Source organism: Vigna unguiculata, chromosome 11 (assembly GCF_004118075.2).
Source record: "Vigna unguiculata cultivar IT97K-499-35 chromosome 11, ASM411807v1, whole genome shotgun sequence".
Lineage (NCBI taxonomy): Eukaryota > Viridiplantae > Streptophyta > Magnoliopsida > Fabales > Fabaceae > Vigna > Vigna unguiculata.
In genome coordinates this window covers 31,075,188-31,095,149 of record NC_040289.1, presented here as the reverse complement: position 1 = coordinate 31,095,149, position 19,962 = coordinate 31,075,188, and the positions used below count along the sequence as shown (strand labels likewise).

General features: G+C 29.8%; 3 protein-coding genes across 3 annotated transcripts; all 3 read left to right on the top strand.

Moving 5' to 3' along the window:
• Positions 1-3,885: 3,885 nt before the first annotated feature.
• Positions 3,886-6,635, top strand: LOC114170461 (probable galacturonosyltransferase 10). Its single transcript, XM_028055941.1, has 2 exons — positions 3,886-4,261; positions 4,973-6,635. Exons 1-2 carry the CDS (start codon positions 4,109-4,111, stop codon positions 6,422-6,424), a joined length of 1,605 nt encoding a protein of 534 aa, XP_027911742.1. The 5' UTR covers positions 3,886-4,108; the 3' UTR covers positions 6,425-6,635.
• Positions 6,636-9,479: 2,844 nt separating this feature from the next.
• On the top strand, positions 9,480-11,404 carry LOC114170361 (QWRF motif-containing protein 3-like). The gene is made up of 4 exons (XM_028055836.1): positions 9,480-10,493; positions 10,858-10,977; positions 11,098-11,214; positions 11,294-11,404. Exons 1-4 carry the CDS (start codon positions 9,480-9,482, stop codon positions 11,402-11,404), a joined length of 1,362 nt encoding a protein of 453 aa, XP_027911637.1.
• Positions 11,405-17,897: 6,493 nt separating this feature from the next.
• LOC114170360 (QWRF motif-containing protein 3-like) lies at positions 17,898-19,559 on the top strand. Its single transcript, XM_028055835.1, has 6 exons — positions 17,898-18,461; positions 18,611-18,730; positions 18,878-18,994; positions 19,067-19,156; positions 19,235-19,342; positions 19,512-19,559. Exons 1-6 carry the CDS (start codon positions 17,898-17,900, stop codon positions 19,557-19,559), a joined length of 1,047 nt encoding a protein of 348 aa, XP_027911636.1.
• The last annotated feature ends 403 nt before the right edge of the window (positions 19,560-19,962 follow it).

Here is a 19,962-nt window from a genome sequence, read left to right as displayed (position 1 = left end):
GAAAATCTTCCTTTAATACTTAGTGAGAATGAATCAAACATAAATAAATAAAGCTAATTTTAAGTCAAAACTTAAAATCATAATCTTTAAACACCACCAAAAATATTTTCATTTTTACTTGGACTTTTAAAGTTCTTCTTCAAGTTGGGAACAACAAAATGGTCCAGTCCCACCCATTTTTATCCGACCCGTTTTTGGCTCATTGCAAATGAACTGGGACAGGTCAGCCATTTTATATAACACAGTCTAAAAAATACAACCCATCCCACCCATTTTTTTTTTCTTTTTGAAGAAAACTAACCATTTTTTTCTTTCAAAACATCTCAAAAAGATAGCGAAAGAAAAAATCGAAGCAAACAAACTAATGATATTCCATTATAAATGGTTATGTCTACATTGTGAGCTTCTTTTGTTAACGATTCCATTCACGAGGTGCTCGTATTAGTTCTTTCAACGGTACATGGTTTTGGCAAATATGTTCTTGCGTAGGTTGTTAATATTATATTAATGGTTGAATTTGGGATAAAGTTTCTGTCCGAAAATGGTTGGTTCTCTGCTCAAGTTGGCTTTTATTTGGTCACCGCAGAATTAATACTGATTGCATGATTTACATTAGCTGATTAAGCGTAAGAAAAATCAAAAGTCTGCTCGCAGCGCAATTGGATCTCGCGTACTGTTAGCACTCCAATTTTTTTTTTTAAATTTTTTGGCTAAATAAATATGTTTTTGTCTTTAATTAATTATTTTTGTAGATGGTATAGAAAAAATAAAGTTTTTAGAAAAATTTACAAAATAGTTGATTTTAAGAGTATTTTAATGTACTTAGTTTTGTTCTTTTTAGAACAATCTTTTTAATAAAACTTTGTTTGTCAGGAAGTTCTTTATTTTTACTGAATTTCATGTGAGTCCTTAACTCCAATTATCTCTTTTTGCATAGCATCTTGTTTTAGTCAATTGAAGTGTTGACTAAGTCCTTATCCCAAAACACACAATTTTGTTAAAGAGAGTGGCTAGATCCGTTGGATGCTAATCAAAGGAGGCACGAGAGCATTCAATCGAGAATCAAACTTGATGTTGCCGCCTATGTATAAGAGCAAGGTTGATACACGATCAAGCGAGGAAAATATCGAGGCTAAAGCGTGATCAAGAGCGCAAGATCTGATCTGAGAGAGGGCCTAAGGTTGATTCATGATGATTGGAGGCAATTTGTAGATCAAGATGATGAGATTGATGCATGGAGAGATGAACGAATGAGAGGAAGGTCAAGTTGATCAAGTGCCACGAAGATGGTTGAAGTTAGTCATGAATAAGGTGCTTACAAAGACAAATGTTACGAGGAAAGGTGTATAACTAAGTGATGTTTTCCGTGTATTATGTGGGTGGAGAGACTAATACACACTTATTTCTCACTTACAATATAGCAACAAATATTTGAAAAATGTGCAACAACTAAAAGCTCATTTCGTGAAAATAATGCATGATAATCAACCAAAAGCTCATTTCCAACAATTTGATATTGACCCTTAATAATAAAGAGGAAATAAGTTATGTAAGGGTTATAGATTTCAATTATAAGAAACATATGGGATCATATGTAGAAGAAATATTTACTTTGACACAATTAAATGTTTGGGCTTAGATGAAGTATAAAATTGGTAATACTAATTTTTCTTATTCAAACTAGATTCTTTGTCCAATTTAGTGTATTCATTCGGTCACTTAGAAAATATAACTATAATCACAAATAAGGAACTGGATAGGGATCATGAATGTCTGTCAAGAGGTATGAAATGAGGGTTTGGTGTTTTGTATCTTTTCAAGACAATCTAACCCTGTTAGACTTTTAGTTGTGTTTGTCCAAGGAGTCATGGTAGAATTTTGTCTCTTGCAACTCTTAATATATTTAAAGGCAACTTGGATGCACCAATAAGATAAGATATATATAGCAAAAGTGTAATAAGAAATGGATGTGGGGGACTGAACAACATATTATAGATATATTAGAGTATGATGCTTAATAACAACCGAAAACTTTGGATCTGTTAGTAGAATGATTACTAAATGTAGAGATAACTACACTTATGTTTGGTTGTATGATATCTATAATAGGAATAGTTTTTTCATAAACATGGATTTATTATTCTTTTGAAATAGGGTTAAAACGGTCCAAAAAACACTTTGTAATTATATATATATATATATATATATATATATAATATAATATAATATAATTTAATTGATTATTAATTAGGAATAAAAGATTCATGCATCATAAGTAAAATAATAAGAAATTTGCTACATAAAACAGGTTGGAAAAAGAATAACACGTATATTAAGCACAATTTTAAGGTGATGTAAAATAAGAGACAGTATAAAGTTTGTAAACAAAATTACGGGTGAGAAGACTCTTGAAAAAGTCTTCGAGATATTCATACCATGTGTTTAAGGGTTTCAAAGTTTAACATGTTAATAAATAAATTTTAACATTCAATTTGTAAACAAATTTGTTTTATTTCATGTCACCTAATGTTTATATTTATACAAATGTCGGTAATGTTTTATGTAAAATTAAAAAAAAAAGGCGTTGATAATAAAAAAATATATATCTAACGTGAAAGACTTAAGGTACGCCAATTTAATTTTTTATACAAACATATAATTAGTTTTAATATAATTTAATAAATATGTGTAACTATAATTTAATATATTCATGCTGATAAAAGTAAAAAAAATATCCAAAAACATGTTGCCATGAAATTTATAAAATGCTTTTTAAGAATGAAATTTATAAAATGTTATTAAATCTCCCTTAAAAAGAATATATTAAAACTGTGCGTGTGATTATCTATTAAGAATGCCATGTACTCATTCAAATTTATTAGAAACAACTTGCAGTCCACCAAAATTAGTAATTTTTAATTCATTTCCATTTATTAAGAGAGAGTTTTGGATGTAAAAAAAATGAAGAAAATTGTCATTATCATTTTTTATTATATGTACGTGCAATCCACATATATATTTTTTAAAAATTTTTCTCAAATATTTCTCTAAATTTTCAAAATTCTTCCTTTTCTAAAACCTATGTAGCCACAAAAAATAAATACAATTTATTCACGTGAAATAACCATCAAAATAATTCTTTATTTTCTAGCTGAGAATTCAAATGTTTATGAAGGTGAGAAGCGCAACCAAGCATTAAGCATTTAAGCATTGAAGTTATTTGTGAATGTGACCGTCACAGTCTCTTAAATTATTCTAAACTTGTGAATGTTATCTTCTTAAAGCCTATTGGTGTAACATTTTTTTCTTAAAATTGACTTCAGAAAAATAGTTTTTGGATATAAAAATGTTAAAAAGTTAGCATTTTGCAAAAAAATGTGAAAAGGTAAAGATTATTATAGAATTATATATTAATCGAAAGATAAATAATAACATTCAAACAATCTTTTTATAGTTTTTTTTTAAAAAATATTGTGATAGTATGTGATGCAATTCTTGAAATTTCCAGTTAAGGTAAGAAATAAAGTCTGACATACAATCATAAGGGCTTATCAAAATTGTATGGTTGGTAATATATTTTTTTCAAGTCATTTTATTGGAGAAATGTCAGATTTTTATTGCATGCATGTCACTTTTTAATAGTAATATGTAACCTAATGTTACCGGAAAATAATATAAATATATCTAATCTGATATCTATAATCTAAATACAATGGTACTGCGTTACATCAAATGTATTTAAAAATACTTATTTTTTAAAAATGATATATACTAAATCAATAAACATTTTAATTTCTGGTATGAGGTTTACTATCATGATTATTATTTTTCTTAGAAAAAGGATTACCAAAAATGAATGTGCATGTGGCATATACCATTTTTGTTAGTAGGAAGAGCAGTTTGTAACGAACAGAATCACAGAAACCCACTTCTCTCCCATTCCCAACCCAACGGTTTCATATTTGTCTCTTTCTCTTCTTCTCTGTGCTCACTCACTGATCAAGAAGCCCTTGGGGGTAAACTGAAACTTAAAGATTTCTTCAAAGTTTCGTTCTTTATTTCCAAAAGATCCAAACCCAGCAGCGGATCTCTGTCTTCAGCTCCAATTATGAGGCGAAGAAGCGCAGATTTTCGAAGACCAGGGAAGAGGAGGCTCCAGGATGTAGTGTGGTGGATATCGAGTTCCGTTTTGATTCTTTTCTTTATTTATATTCTCGCCAAAGGTTCCACCAAAATCGACTCCGCTCACCAATTCTCAAGGGTATGAATTATTTAATCACCACAATTTCTTTTTCTTTAATTGTTTCTTTTTTCTTCTGTCAGTTTATAGATTTCTAGTATTGTTCTGGAGAAAATCATGCATATTGATTCACTTCTAGACTTTTGAGGTCTTCAAGTGTAAAATAGTAATCCATTTAGTTTTAAGTGACTTAGGAATAATGATAATGGCGAGTTACGGATAATTGATTTGTTTGTTTCTGTATCTTTATCGTCTTTCTAATGCGTAGGGTCATCTTGGTTTTCTTGGATTCATCAATGGTGTACATGCATGTATCTGTGTGCACTGTGGAGTAAAATGACTAGTTTAAACCATGCCAGAATATTTTTGTTCATGTATTGCTCGGGAGGGGGGAGGATTAAGGGGTGGATATGATCAAATACAGTATGTAACTATATTGGGGTGTGTTCTTAGTTCTTAGTTCCAAGTTCCTAGCAATCTTATTGGAAAACCTTTCCATTCAATGACAAGAATAACGTACGTTGTTTCCAACTTTGTGTTTGCCTTAACTTTGTCAAATATTCACAATGCATAAAAAGTTCATTGCTTATAAAGGTTTATTATTTTTTAGTTTCTAATATTGAATTGTTATGGTGAATAATGATAAGGATTAAGTTTCCATGTCATGGTTGATTTGAGTTCTTGGTAATCCGTCCTTTGTTTACTGATAAGTTATTGTATGGTGTTGTGTAGAGAACTTTCAGGCGTGACAGGGTTATTGAAGGGTTCAATGTTACGGACGAGATGTTAAGTCCTGAGTCTGTGACCAGACAAATTAATGATCAAATCTCACTGGCAAAAGCTTTTGTTGTAATTGCCAAAGAAAGTAACAACCACCAATTTGCTTGGGAGTTAACTTCTCAGATCCGCATTTCACAGATTTTTCTCTCAAATGCTGCCACGAGGCGTACTCCATTAACAATCAAGGAATCAGAATATGCAATTCGTGATATGGCCTTGTTACTGTTTCAGGCCCAGCAGCTCCATTATGACAGTGCAAGCATGATCATGAGACTGAAAGGAAAAATTCAAGGTCTTGAAGAACAGATGAGTTCTGCAAGTGAGAAGAGTTCAAAATATGGACAAATAGCTGCTGAAGAAGTCCCAAAGAGCCTATTTTGCCTTGGTGTCAGGTTGACATCTCAATGGTTCACGAATCTGAGCCTGCAGAAGAATTTGAAGGACCAAAGACAAGTGGACATGAAACTGAAGGACAATGATCTTTACCACTTCTGTGTCTTTTCTGATAATATCCTCGCTACCTCGGTTGTAATCAATTCCACTTCGATAAATTCCAAAAACCCAGATAAGATTGTTTTTCACCTTGTCACAGATGAAATAAATTATGCTGCAATGAAGGCATGGTTTTCTTTGAACGATTTTCGAGGGGTGACAGTTGAAGTTCAAAGGTTCGAAGACTTCAGCTGGCTGAATGCTTCATACGTTCCTGTGCTTAAGCAGCTACAAGACTCAGAGATACAGAACTATTATTTCAAAGGCAACAATGATGATAACAAAACTCCCATCAAGTTCAGGAATCCGAAATATCTGTCCATGCTTAACCACCTGAGGTTCTACATCCCTGAAGTTTTTCCTGAGCTGAAGAAAGTGGTGTTCCTGGATGATGATGTTGTGGTTCAGAAGGATCTCTCTGATCTTTTCACCATTGATTTGAACGGGAATGTGAATGGAGCGGTTGAGACATGCATGGAGACATTTCACAGATACCATAAATACTTGAACTACACACACCCTCTGATAAGAACACATTTTGACCCTGATGCTTGTGGGTGGGCATTTGGGATGAACGTGTTTGATTTGGTTCAATGGAGGAAAAGGAACGTGACAGGAATCTACCACTATTGGCAAGAAAAGAATGCAGACAGAACATTGTGGAAACTTGGTACCTTGCCACCTGGGTTGTTAACCTTCTATGGGCTCACTGAGCCATTGGATCCATCATGGCATGTGCTGGGTTTTGGCTACACAAATGTTGATCCTCAGTTGATAGAAAGAGGGGCTGTTCTACACTTCAATGGGAACTCTAAACCGTGGTTGAAGATTGGAATGGAAAGGTACAAGCCTCTGTGGGAAAAGTACGTGGATTATTCTCACCCATTATTGCAACAGTGTAATTTTCATTGATTTTCTTCCCACTGCGTCATGATGATGACGGTAGTAGCAAAAATAGTCATACACATACATATAGTAAAGTAACCAATCGTTCTTGATACATTTTTTAGTTTTTAAGAGTTTGAGAGTTTGTAACCAAAGGTCGAACATCCACCTTAGCATGGCATCGAAGTTTTAAAGATTTATGCCAATTTCTCCTCAGTTCTTACATTTTTCATGAAAAACCCAGGTGAGTTTTAGTATTTCAATGTTCTATTAATGTTACGGGATTAGTTAATTATTCTGTTCAACGAGACTTTGTTTTCCTCACGTTAATCTCATAATGTTTAACTAAAAAATGGTGATGCCATGAAGTTCTTGGTATAGGTAGGGGTATCTCGTATTCTCTTATTCTAACTCTCCAAAATTTGTAACTCGAATCTCCACAAAACTGTATTGAAAGCATCCATTTTATATTTTGAGTAGGGTTCTTTAAAAAAAATGAAAATATATGGCAATTTTTTATATTTGAAGAATTTAAAATGTGTTGAATGATTTATTTTAAAGGTGTTAAAGTAAATTCAATGCATTATTTAGATATGACATTTTATAATCTCTAAAACATTCAATATATTTAATCTGTTTTAGATTTATTAAATTTTAATTTGAATTATTATCAAGTGCAAAAGAATATTTAAATATTAAATAATGGTTAATAATTAAAAAATATTACTATTTATATTTTTTTTCAGATTAATGATGTTATTTTTCACTCAAAATTAGTTAATATTTTTTTAATTGAAATGAACAAAGTTTCTTCTTAATTATTGTCAGTCGAGATGGTTTTCAGTTGATGTGACTACAATTACTTAAGTTGGTATCAATTGATATCAACTACAATTACTTAAATTGATATTGTTAAGGTTAGTACCGTTGCTAATTGATTTTTTTTATTTGTTAATTGATATCGGGTGAAAAATTCTCGGTTGACATCGATCACAAAAAAAGTTTTTCTTATTAACATTAATATAAAAAAAAAAATCCTAGTTGTTGATTGACATTAACATAATATAAAAAAAATCCTAACAAAATATTGATAAAGAATAATATTGATGTCAATGTTAAAAAAAAAAATTACTGCAGTTACAAACAAATAGTCTGTTTGGGATTGTTTAATAAAACTCTAACTAATATGAAGTGAGAAATAGTAGTAGTTTACAACAACAAATAATTCTAACAAGTGAAAAAAAAAAAACTCTAACAAATAATTACTTTTAGGTTATATGAGAATTAGTGTGTACTAATATGGCGATGAAGAGTTTAATATGCACGTTATGATTAGAACTAATTTCACCCAACCATGACATTATTAAAAAAAATGTTAAAATCTTTATATAGTATTTGATATTTTTGTTGATTTGTTCTTTTACTGAGTGAGACAATCACTTCACTCTCACATTCTATTGTTTAAGTATTCTTCCATCAAGCAATGGTTAACTACACTTCTCCCTTAATCAACCCTTGGAAGTGTTTGCGAATATGATTGAATTAATTCTTTGTACAATTGTCGCCAAATCCAAAGTTTAAAACAAATTTAATATTCTGTTAGATTTGACTTTAAAAAAAAAAAAACTGATTATAAACATTCCCATCAAGCAAGTATTTTTCATTTATTTATTTTTTTCTTTAAAGTTTCCTCTTAACAGATACATGAACTTTTTGTAGATGTATAAGGATAGATTTTAGTGTAACTTCTTCCTCAAATCCAAAGTTTAAAACAAAATGTAGTTTTTTTTTTCCTTTTTATAAAAACAAATGCACTTTAGTTTGATTTGAATTGGTTTGTTTCTGCATTGAATTGATTATCAACACTCTTAACATGTATTTTTTCACTCTTTTCTTCTTTAATAGATTCAATTAATTTATTAAAATGGAAAATAATTATTGATTTTTATTATCTTAATTTATAGTACTGCCAACTACTCTACATATATTCAAATTTTAGGCATCATATACAGATATTTTGTTTTGCTTATAATTTATGTAGGGAAATAGAAATTGAAAATTAGAAAAGTTTCTTAAAATTCCAAAGTTAGAAAGAAGAGCAGGCTTTACAAAAACTTGCAGTTCTTTGTTGGCTTAATATTTGGCTCCATGCTTTCACAGTTTCACCACTTTGTTCAAAACAAAACATCACTTTCCATTTTTTTGCCTCCAATCAACCACCACATACTAACATACTGCACCTTTTAAATATGTTCCTTTATTATCCCATAAATGCTACAATATCAGCTGTGCTCATCGATATTATCTATGATTCCATTTCGGTATAATAGATTCACATTTAATCATAATTACTATGCTCATTTCTCAAATTATAGTGTATTTTTTTTTTATTTACATAACTTAATTTATGCGATTTTTTTATTTTTTTTTAATTTACTTCATTATGAATATGAAAGTGTTAATTAGTTAATAATTATGCAAAAAGTAAAGCATAATTGATAAAAGGTAATTAGTATTAATTTCAACTTAAAAAATATATATCAATAAAAATATTTTTTAATTTATATAGGAAAAGTTTATATGCAATTCATTCATAAAACTAATTACAAACATTAAAAAGAATCCATTACCAAAATTACACGCTTCAATATCCAAGTGGGACATTTTTTTCCTGTTTTATAATTTTCGAAATGAACTCTTATCTTAATGATTGTTTGGAACAAACAATTAATTAAATTATAAGAGATGATAAACTTTCCTTGTGTAAATTTGTTTTTTTTCGCTCTTTCGTCAAGAACAGAGAAGATGATTAAATGAATAATTTAAAACTGACGAGAGAAAACAGAGTAACCCCTTCCACTTGTGCCGGCGCATTTCTCTGTATTAATATTTTGCCGCGCCATTTTTCATGCGTTCACTGTTACCAACGTTGTTGCACTCACACGTTAAAACTTCATCTGTTCTCTGCTACCTGTTTCATCTGTTTTCTCCTACCTGTTCTCTGTTCTTTTTTCTTTCTGTTCTGTTTCAAACCCATTTTTTCATCAGTAATTTTTGTTTGTTCTTTCAGTTTCTTCTTTCAATGAAGAGCGATTCCAATGGCTCTGTCTCTCCTTATTCTCCCAAACCCAGAACCCGTTTTGTCAGTTCCCGGTTCATGTCTTCAAACTCGACTGCTTCGCCTGAACCTGGTTCAGGCTCCCCGCTCGGCCGGTTCAACCGCTTGGCGAGGAAAGACTCCACCACTCTCGCGGATCACATTGGCAACGAGAGGCTCAAAGAAAGGGAAGAACAGCACCACCATCAGAATCAGAAACCCACAAACAGAACAGGCTCTGTTTTTTCTGCTCTCACGAAACAGAGAAGTTGCAGGGAGTTCAGAAACAACACCAATGGCTATGGCTTAGAAGAAAACAATCAAGATCGAGATCGAGACGTTGTTGGTAGGACCACGAAGAATGGTGTATCAGGAAAATCTTCTCCTTCTCCTTCTCCTGTGGTGAAGAAAGCAAGTTCTTATCTTGATCCTGCGAGACACTCTCTGGATGAAAATACCTTTAAGGGAAATTTTCTCTGTGCTAAGAACTCAATTGATTCAGAATCTGAAAATACGAGTTTGGATTCTGTTCCTCTGCAGAGAACACTGAGTTCGAGGAAATTGGGTAGGGAGGTTTCTTCTAAGTACATGGCAGCGTGTGGCAGAAGAGGGGAAGCTTCTGATTCTGACCCTTTGTCTTTTGATGATTCATGGATGATGAAGAAGTATATCACACAGAAAGCGGTGAAGAAGGCTAATTCGCTTATTGGGTACATGAGTTCCAAGTCTCAGTGGGCACTGTCTCCGGGAAGATCAGGATCACCACCTTTGTCTTTCGAAAGCAAGGATAAGCCATTGTCGTTTTCCAGCTTGAAACCTCCACACAAGAGAGTGGAGAAGATTCTGAGCATGGGTTTGGATCTCTTTAGGACTAAGAAATCCTTTTCTACTACTGAGGTGGTTCATCAGTTGCGTTTGCTTCATAACCGTTTGATTCAATGGCGGTTCGCAAATGCTAGAGCTCATACTGTGAATCAGTCCATGTCTCTTCAGGCTGAGGTATTGTTCACACTCTTGAATTTTGTATAGTTTGCCACTCATATGAAGTATACATAGATCTGTTGGTTGATTCAGTTCATTTTGAAGAGTTTTAAAAGTTTTAATGGATCAATCAAAATCATCCTTACAATAATGTAAAATGATGGTAAATGATTTAAGATAGCTATTATGAATGTAAATTTACATTTTGCTATATATGGCTACATCTGATTAAACAATTAATTAAGTCATTATTTGTTTTATATTTAGCCTAAACAATTATCATTCTTTGGGAAAAGATTTGGAATTTTTGTGTTATGGAATGGTTTTATATTGAATATATAATGAGGTTAATGTTGTTGTGAATTGTTATCTATGTATATAGAGCAATTTGATAAATGTTTCGGATGGTTTAACCAAGTTGCGGCATTCGGTGATGCAAAAGAAGATACAGGTTGAGAGAGAAAAACTCAAGATGAAGCTAAATTTTGTATTGCATTCTCAGGTGAGTGTAGCAGTGTATATCAATGATTAAGATTGAATTGATTAAAAGAGATTCCAACTGAGATATTTGTATTGTTTTAGAAGTTTAATTTTGTGGTCATTTCTGTTTATGGGTTGGTAGATGAAGTTGTTGGAAACGTGGGTATGTATGGAGAGACAACATCTAGGTGCAATTACCACACTGAAAGAGTGTTTGCATTATGTTATATGCAAAGTTCCTCTATTGGAAGGGGCAAAGGTAAGTTCAACTAAAGACATATAGATGTTATTTGACTATAAAAAGACATCTTTTTAGAGATGTTACCTTGTATTTTCAGGTGGATATACAATTGGCATCAATTGCTCAGCGTTATGCATCTGATCTAACAGATTCTATTATGTCAGTTTTATCTGGTTTTTCACCTTTGGTATGTTTGGTAACACACTGAACTACTACTATTCATATTATCTATTGAAAATTTAAAATTGAAATTGAAGTTGAAATTTCTTTGTAACCAGGCTTATACAACATCTGAATTGATATCAAAGTTAGCAAGAATTGTTGCAGAAGAGAGATTGCTCTTACAAGAATTTAATGATGTCTTCCATGACATATGTGTTCTTGAGGTAACTGTTTCTCTCTTCTCTTCATATTACCATGTGCTTTTAATCTTTTTCATGACATTTATCCTTTTGATGGAGCAAATAAGAAGCAAAAAAATGTTCTACTTCATTAGGATTTTACCATAATATCATTGAAGATATGTGTTTTAGTTAATTTTGTAGCAAACTAGAAAACTTTTATTTATTACTTAGACAAAATATTCTACTCATTTATTGATTGATCTTCACCATGTGTTGTCAGCTTAAAGAAAGGAGCCTAGTCTGCAGTCTCATTCAACTTGAATGTTGAAAAGAAAAATATCAAAGCTGCAATTACTTAGTTGACTTGGTAGGTATTCAAGTACATAGTTGATCAGCAAAATTATCAAATGTAAAAACTAGATATGAAATTTAATGGTAACAAACTAAGAAGTATTTGTATATAGAGACTGTTAACATAGAATTAACATTTGTTCATACAATGATTAGATTCTTTTTTGGCTCACCATGCATGATTAGTTTCTCTTTAGCTGCAATAAATTTCTCAGTAAAAGTTTGAACTTCGTTATATGCAATTTACTGGTGTCAGCTTCTTTTGATAGTTGTGCTATTTTTTCTTTTTCTCCTCGAGTACAATGATCGTATATCAGATTAGAGAAAAATTGCTCATTTTACTTGAAATTTAGGCTACACTAATCTTGGGTTAGAACTGAAAACTACTACGAAATCTTATGCTGGAGTTTATGAAAATAATTATGTTTAACTAATTCAATTCTTTACACTTTGAGCGCATTCCTTCAAGAAAACGATCTCTAATCTTAATTTTTACTCGTAAGAAGTGCAATAGTTGTTGATGTTGTTCATTTTAATCTTCATGAAAGCTCTACTAGTTGATAGTAAAAGGTTAATAGTCATTTAAACCAATACGATGCATAATAGAATCAAAAGTTGATTCTGCATGAAATGAATCTCAGTATTCTGAGTTTTGGTTGGCACATGAAGAATCAAACTTTTGACTCTATTATGCATGAAATGAATCTCTATATTTCAAACTTTTTATTTTATACTGATGTGTGGTGTTGTATTTCGTTGAACAATTTCAAATATTCCTCAAGCTAGTCACGTCAAGCAAATAATTTGATAAATAGAATGTTGAACAAACAATAATTTAACGGAAAAAAAAAACAACTCAAAGAAGTCTTTAAAAAAATTTTGAAATACAGAAGACTGTAGATTCAAACTAATGTTTTATAAGTAACATCGATGAAAAAACTACTCCATAGTTTATTACTTTAGTTCCACTTCATCTGAATTAGAATGAATAGTAATTACCTTTGTATTTTCAAATAGGTTTATATATATATATATCCCTCCATTTTTTTAATTTCTTCTTTTAGTTTTCTAAAAAAACTACATTTTTAGATCTTCAATTTCAAGAAAATCAATTTGAAAGATTAACAAAAAGTAGTTTTAAATTAGAGAGACTAAAATAATTTTAAATGGGATGAATTAAAATAAAACTGACCTAAATGAAAAGAACTAAAAAGACACTTTAACTAAAAAAATTCATGTCATTATTTTAATTAGATATTTAATTGGTGATGTGGAAGTTGTTACTGATTTCAACTCCAAGTATACCATGTTAATACTGAAAGACAAAAAAAAAACATTTTCTATAACTTAGAATCTAAACAGATAATTTTAATTTGGGGGTTAAATAAAAAGGTTATATGTTTTATGATTTGGAAATATATATTTAAGTTTTTTAAATAATAAATTAGTACAAGTAACAATATTATATGTTTTATAAGATGAAATTAATAAATAAATGGTAAATAATTCACTACAAAAATTTTATAAATTAGTTACGAAAAATTTTGTAGTTTATCCGTAGCTAAAACATTTTACGACAGATTACTTACCAAATTGCTAAGAAATTTTTCGTAACTAAATACAAGTAGTTAGTTAGAGAGGAATATTATTCGTAGCTAATTTGTAGCTAATTCATAGCTAATCCCTCTCTATTATTTCCTCTCTATTTGAAGTGATAAAGTTTTAAAATTTCTAGCTAATTCGTAGCTAATCTGTTGCAATTCTGTTGTCGCTAGTTCGTAGCTAATCTGTCGCAATTTTGTTCTCGCTAATCCGTAGCTAATTTGTCACAATTTTGTTCTCGCTAATTCATAGCTAATCTGCCGCAATTCTCTTCTCGCTAATTTGTAGTTAATCTGTCGCGATTATCTTCTCGCTAATCCATAGCTAATCTATCACAATTCTTTTCTCTCTAATCCGTAGCTAATCTGTCGCAATTCTTTTATCTCTAATCAGTAGCTAATATGTAGCTATTATTTTTTCGCTAATCCGTAGCTAATCTGTCGATAATCTATTGCAATTTTATTCTTGCTATTTCATAGTTAATTTGTCACAATTCGTTTATCACTAATCTGTATCACAATTGATTAGCTAATTTATTGCAATTCTATTATTCTCCTACAAATATTATTTTGTTAATTGCACTTACTTTATTGTTATTCACTCTCTATTATGAGTCATGTCCATGAACCTATGCCCATGATAAAAAAGGAAGACAAAGAAAATAAATGATTCACAAAAAGTGTATAAATACTTCCAATATTTGAAATACCTGTTTACAAAGGATCCTACAATGATCAAAGTATATCCATCAAATAATACAAAACAACATAAAAGTTTTCAGTTTCCACTAATGTATAATAGTTTTAGGACACAAAAGCATCAGAGGGTATCAACAAAAAGTAACGCATCAACAATTAAAACACAAACAAAGTTTTGGATTCTTTGAGGCATGTCTTCATTCTCGTTTCTTTAAAGTAGACAATAATTCTCTCTTAAAAGATTGTTGAGGTGGTGTCTGTTGATTGATCACCATTGGTTGAATGGCCAACATCAACTCATGGTTCATGGATGGAAGTAGCACCTAAGAAAAAGATAATGAAATAATACCTTGTAGTTAAAAAACTTAAAAAAAGTTAATATATAAGACATCATTAAAATATTTGTACTATACCTGGTGAGTGCAAAAAAGGATTCGGGTCTAAAGAGTTAATGAGAGATTGAGTAGGATGAAATGGAGTAATAAAACCTCGACCTCGCCCTCTTCCTCTTCCTCAGGGCATTTTGCATGTGTTTGAGTATTATAATATCAAGAAACAACAAACAGATGCAAAACACACCTTAAGTTATCTTGAATTTTTTTTTGGATTAGCTCAAATAATTGAAATATTTTATCCGATGCACATTGTGTATCGGATAATTTACATCATCCATGTTTACCTCTTCCATTGGGGCATTGTCATAAAACAATTGTATTTTCTCATCATCAAGAGCAATATTTGTGACTCCCATTGATCCACCATCTTGAAAATAATCATTAACAACTTTTCTCATTTGAAAAATCCTCATCATTTTTTGATGTTTCAACCATAAATAATTTTGGTCTAACCTTGCTTAAAGAAGAAAAGAGTGTTTGAAATGAATTATTAATGGGAGTGGAACAACAAGAGAGAAGATGATGGGGATTGATGCACTCTCGAGATAAAATTCTGATGGAATTGAATCATAAAATATGATACACTGTAACTGCATATTAATAAAACTTCAAACAAAATATTAATATCCTCCACATTATCCAAAACACCCAAGCCCACTAAGATAAAATCCCAAACTACCTTTCCCTTGCAAAATCGTTCTGAATTGATTGGACCAAAATTCAACTACTGATTGATATATAAAACTGATATAAAATGAAAATCCCTTATGAACATTGATATATAGAATTGATATATATATATATATATATATATATATATATATATATATATATATATATATATATATATATATATATGAAAAGAAATCCTAATTTAATTTTCTTCACTAAATCTGTAACTTTAAAATCACTAATAATTGACTGATAATTGGGAACATTGAAAAGGTCAAACACGAAGAAAAAAAAATCAAGCAAAATGCTAATGATTCCACAATTCCAAAGATCTGAGAATAAAACACGACAGAACAACAAGAAAGGTTCGATCGATAACTTTAAATCCTAATTAATCTGTGAAAAATGTGCAATGAAGAATATTGTGCAGGAATCGATTAAGATGAGATGTAAAGTAATGAAGATGCTCAAGTTGAAGGTTTGAACCAGTAATTTAAAGTGTACCACTTGATCGAACTAAGGAGGAGCTTTATCCGCGAACTCGAAGTCGACCATAGCTGGCGAACTCGTGTTTCTGTCAAAACAAACGGAGATTTGAATCTGACTTCGTTTACGACATCAAATCCTTTCCCAATTTCAGTAGAAATGAGGTTGAAGAAAGAGTCTAGAGTTTGAGTTGTTTAAGCTGAAATTTGAAAAACTTACCAAGATTGAGCTTCACACACCGGATGCTTTCAGAAATTCCACAAACTTCTGAAAATTTTAGACAACAAATTTTAAAATATTCAATTTTATCCTCTTATATATAAAAGAATACATAATAATATCGATAATTATTTATGAAAAATTTATTTTTTTTACTAAAATTAATTAAACATTAGATTATTTTTAAGTGTATAACTAAATTAAGTTAAATATTTATATTTTAAAAATAAAATATTTACTTACAATTTACCTTTACTTATAATGTATCATAAATAATTTATTTTATATTTAAAATTTAAAAAAAAATAAACATATAAAAATTATACCTTAAATATAATAAATTTGTAATAATATAAATTAATTAATAATTATTTTATTTCAAATCAATTAACATATGAAAAAAACAGCATAAGAGATGATAAATAATTAAAAGAAATAATTAATCATTTCATTTTAAATATAACTAAAAAGAATTGTTTCAATACTTTTATAACATTTAAATGGAAAATAAAAAATATTGTAAATATTATTTACCATTTAAAAAATATATAATAAATATAATTTATAAATAAAAAATTAATTCATATATAATAATAAAGTATATTTTTATAATGTGTTAATATATTGATAGTTTTTAAATTTTTTTAATAATTTTATTTTCCTTAGAATATTTTTATTTTTTAAATATAAATTATATTTGTTAGTTACCGAAAAAATCCTATCTTATTTTATTATATATTTTAATTAATTTATTAATATTTATATTTATCATTTATATTTCAATGTATAATTATATTTAAATTAAAAATAATTTTAAAATATTTAAGCTAAAAATAATATTTAAATATTTAAACTAATATATATATATATATATATATATATATATATATATATATATACTAAAATTAAAAATAAATTTAGTATGATTTTAATTGAGAAGGTTAACTATAAATATTTTCAAGTAAATCTATAGCTATTTTACTACGAACTAGTTACAATTTTATTTCTTTGCTATTTCATCACAAATTAGTAAGAAATTAGCTACAAATATATGTTCTAGTTAATTTGTAGCTATTTTGCTACAAAGAAGCTACACCTTATTTCCTTCACTATTCCCTCGTTAATTAGAGAGGGGTTAGTTACAAATATATATTATGATAAATTTGTAGCTATTTTGTTACATACATGCTACAATTTCATTCTTTTCCTATTTCCTCGCTAATTTCTCTAGCAAAATTGGTTTTTTCTTATAGTGATTTATAGGTACATAATTCTTAAATGTGCATTTTATTTATCTTAAAAGCTTCTTAGATTGAATTAAACAAATTTAGAAAATTGAGTTTTTTGAAAAGTATTGGCCCAAATAAACTTTTTGCAATAGTTTTTTTATTATATCATTTTCCTATTTTTCAATTGGTTTCTTTATTTTATTTTAGTTTTAACCAGCTTTGAGATGAGATAATTTGTAGAGTTAATAGATTACGAAAGATCAAGCAAGACTCTTGTGAGAACAAGAAAACAAAACAAGAAGAAAAAGCCTCTCAAATTATCCAAAAGAAGAAACTAGGAAGGGAAGAATTGAAATAATTGTTTTTCTCTTATAACATAACAGTAATTTTAAATAATATAAGACTATTTAATTAAATATATTTTTATGTGAAAAAGGAAATATATGTATAAAAATAAATTACGACTATCCTAATAATAACTTAAGATAAACGGTGAATTCCACAATACCCATTTTACAAAATATTATATAGAAATAAAAAAAATTATAATGAATGATGATGAGAGTTAAAGGTGAGATTTTATTTAAAATTGAGAACTAAATTTCCGTCACTCTTGGACGATCACAAAGATAACGAAAGGTTGAGAAAGAGAGAATAAATCATCCATCATCAGAATCATAACATGTTTTTGTTTTCTCTAATCGCATGAAACAAAGAAGTTGCAAGGAGTTAAGAAGCAACGTTAATGGCTTCGAAGGAGACGATGAAATGAAGAAACTTGATTCCCATATTGTTCCTAAAAGACTCACCTTGAACGAAAATAAAGCATCATTTAAAGAAACTTTCATTATTGTAAGAATTGAATTGATTAAGAATCAGATACCACATTCTCTGGCAAGAACATGGATTTCGAGAGAAGAGGGTGATAAGGTTTTTTCTAAATACATGGGAACAAAAGGGGGAGATTCTCATGACTCATGGGTGGCGAAGACGCACAAAGCGGTGAAGAAAGCTAACAATTCTGTTCTTGGGTATGTGAGTTCCAAGTCTCACTGGGCATTGTCTCATAGCCATATTAGCCTGAGGGCACCACAACCCAAAAGTGTGGAGAAGATTGTGAGCAAGGGCATTGATCTCTTCAGACACAAGAAACCTTTAAATATTGAGTTGGTTCATCAACTACGTTTGCTTGATAATCATTTCATTCAATGGCGATTTGCAAATGCAAGAGCTTGTGCTGTGAATCACACCATTTTCCTCAAAGTTTGGGTAATGATTCGATAAAAGAAAATAGACTGTTTAGACACAGACTATTATGTTCATTTGTTTAAGGTTTTTGGGTTGTTTATTTCTGAAATGGTTTTATATTTCACCTATAGTGAGATTAACAATTTTGTTGTCAATTGTTTTGTGTTTAGGGCACTTTCATATGTGCTTTGAATAGTCAAGCCAAATTGCGATATTCACTAGTACTAACGAAAATAGAGATAGAGAGAGAGAAGCTTGAGATGAAACTGGAGGGTATACTGCAATCTCAAGTGAGTTTATAGTGTACGTGTGTCTCATTTAGTTATGATTGAATTGGTTGAAATGAATTCTAATTGAGATGTGCATTTGCACAATGCCATTGTTGTTGTTTTAGAGATTCAATTTTCTCATCGTTGGTGTGTGATATATGTTTGTAGATGAAGCTATTGAAAACATGGAGATCTATGAAAAAGCCATATGTAGCTGCAATCACCTTATTGCAAGAATGTTTGTATTCTGTTGCATGCAGAGTTCATCTTTTAGAAGGTGCAAAGGTAAGTTAAATTAAAGACATTCAATATAAAAAAATCGCATTTACAGACTTCGTGTTATTGTGTTGTTTACAGGTGGATTTGAAATTAGCATCTGGTTATGAAAAGCGTGCATTGAATCTAACAAATTCCATGAATTCACTTTTGTCTACTTATTTACCCTTGGTATGTTTGATAAGTGTATTAGTCATTATCTGGTGAGGACTCAAAATTGAAATAAAGTTAAAATTTTTTCACAATCAGGCTGACGAGATTGCTGGATTGCTATCAGAATTAGCAAAAGTTGTTGTACAGGAGAAGTTTCTCTTACAGGAATTCAATGACATGTTCCACACCATATGTCTCCTTCAGGTAACTAGATATTCTTTTAGCTATTCTTTTTTATAATCCTTTTTAATGATGTTTTCATTACCTTATGAGATATTATATTATATTATATTATATTATATATATATATATATATATATATATATATATGTATATGCATATTTTTTTATTAATTTTCATTATGGGGTGACAGCTTGAAGAAAGCAGCCTAAGGTGCAGTCTTATTCAACATAATTCTTGAAAAGGTAAATGTTAAAGCTGCAAATATTATGAGAGATGAATTGAAAGGTATTGATGTAAATAGTAGATAGCAAAATTAAGAAATACCTATCATCAACATGTAAACTATAAACAACAAACAAAATTGAATGGGAAGTAAGTCCTTTAAGAGAGGTATTTTATTTAAAATTTATTTTTCAATTTTTTTATACAAAATTATCTATTCAATTATCGTAACTAATTTATATTCATTTTCACACCGTTCTCCAATTTCAATTTGTGTTCATCACTCATTTCATTAGAAATTTCATCTCCATTATCATCTCAAAACCTGTTATGATCTACATCATGTCATAATATTTTATTCGGTTTAATATGTTTTTCCCTAACTTTTAATGTAAAATTGAAATTCGTCTCTGTTCCAA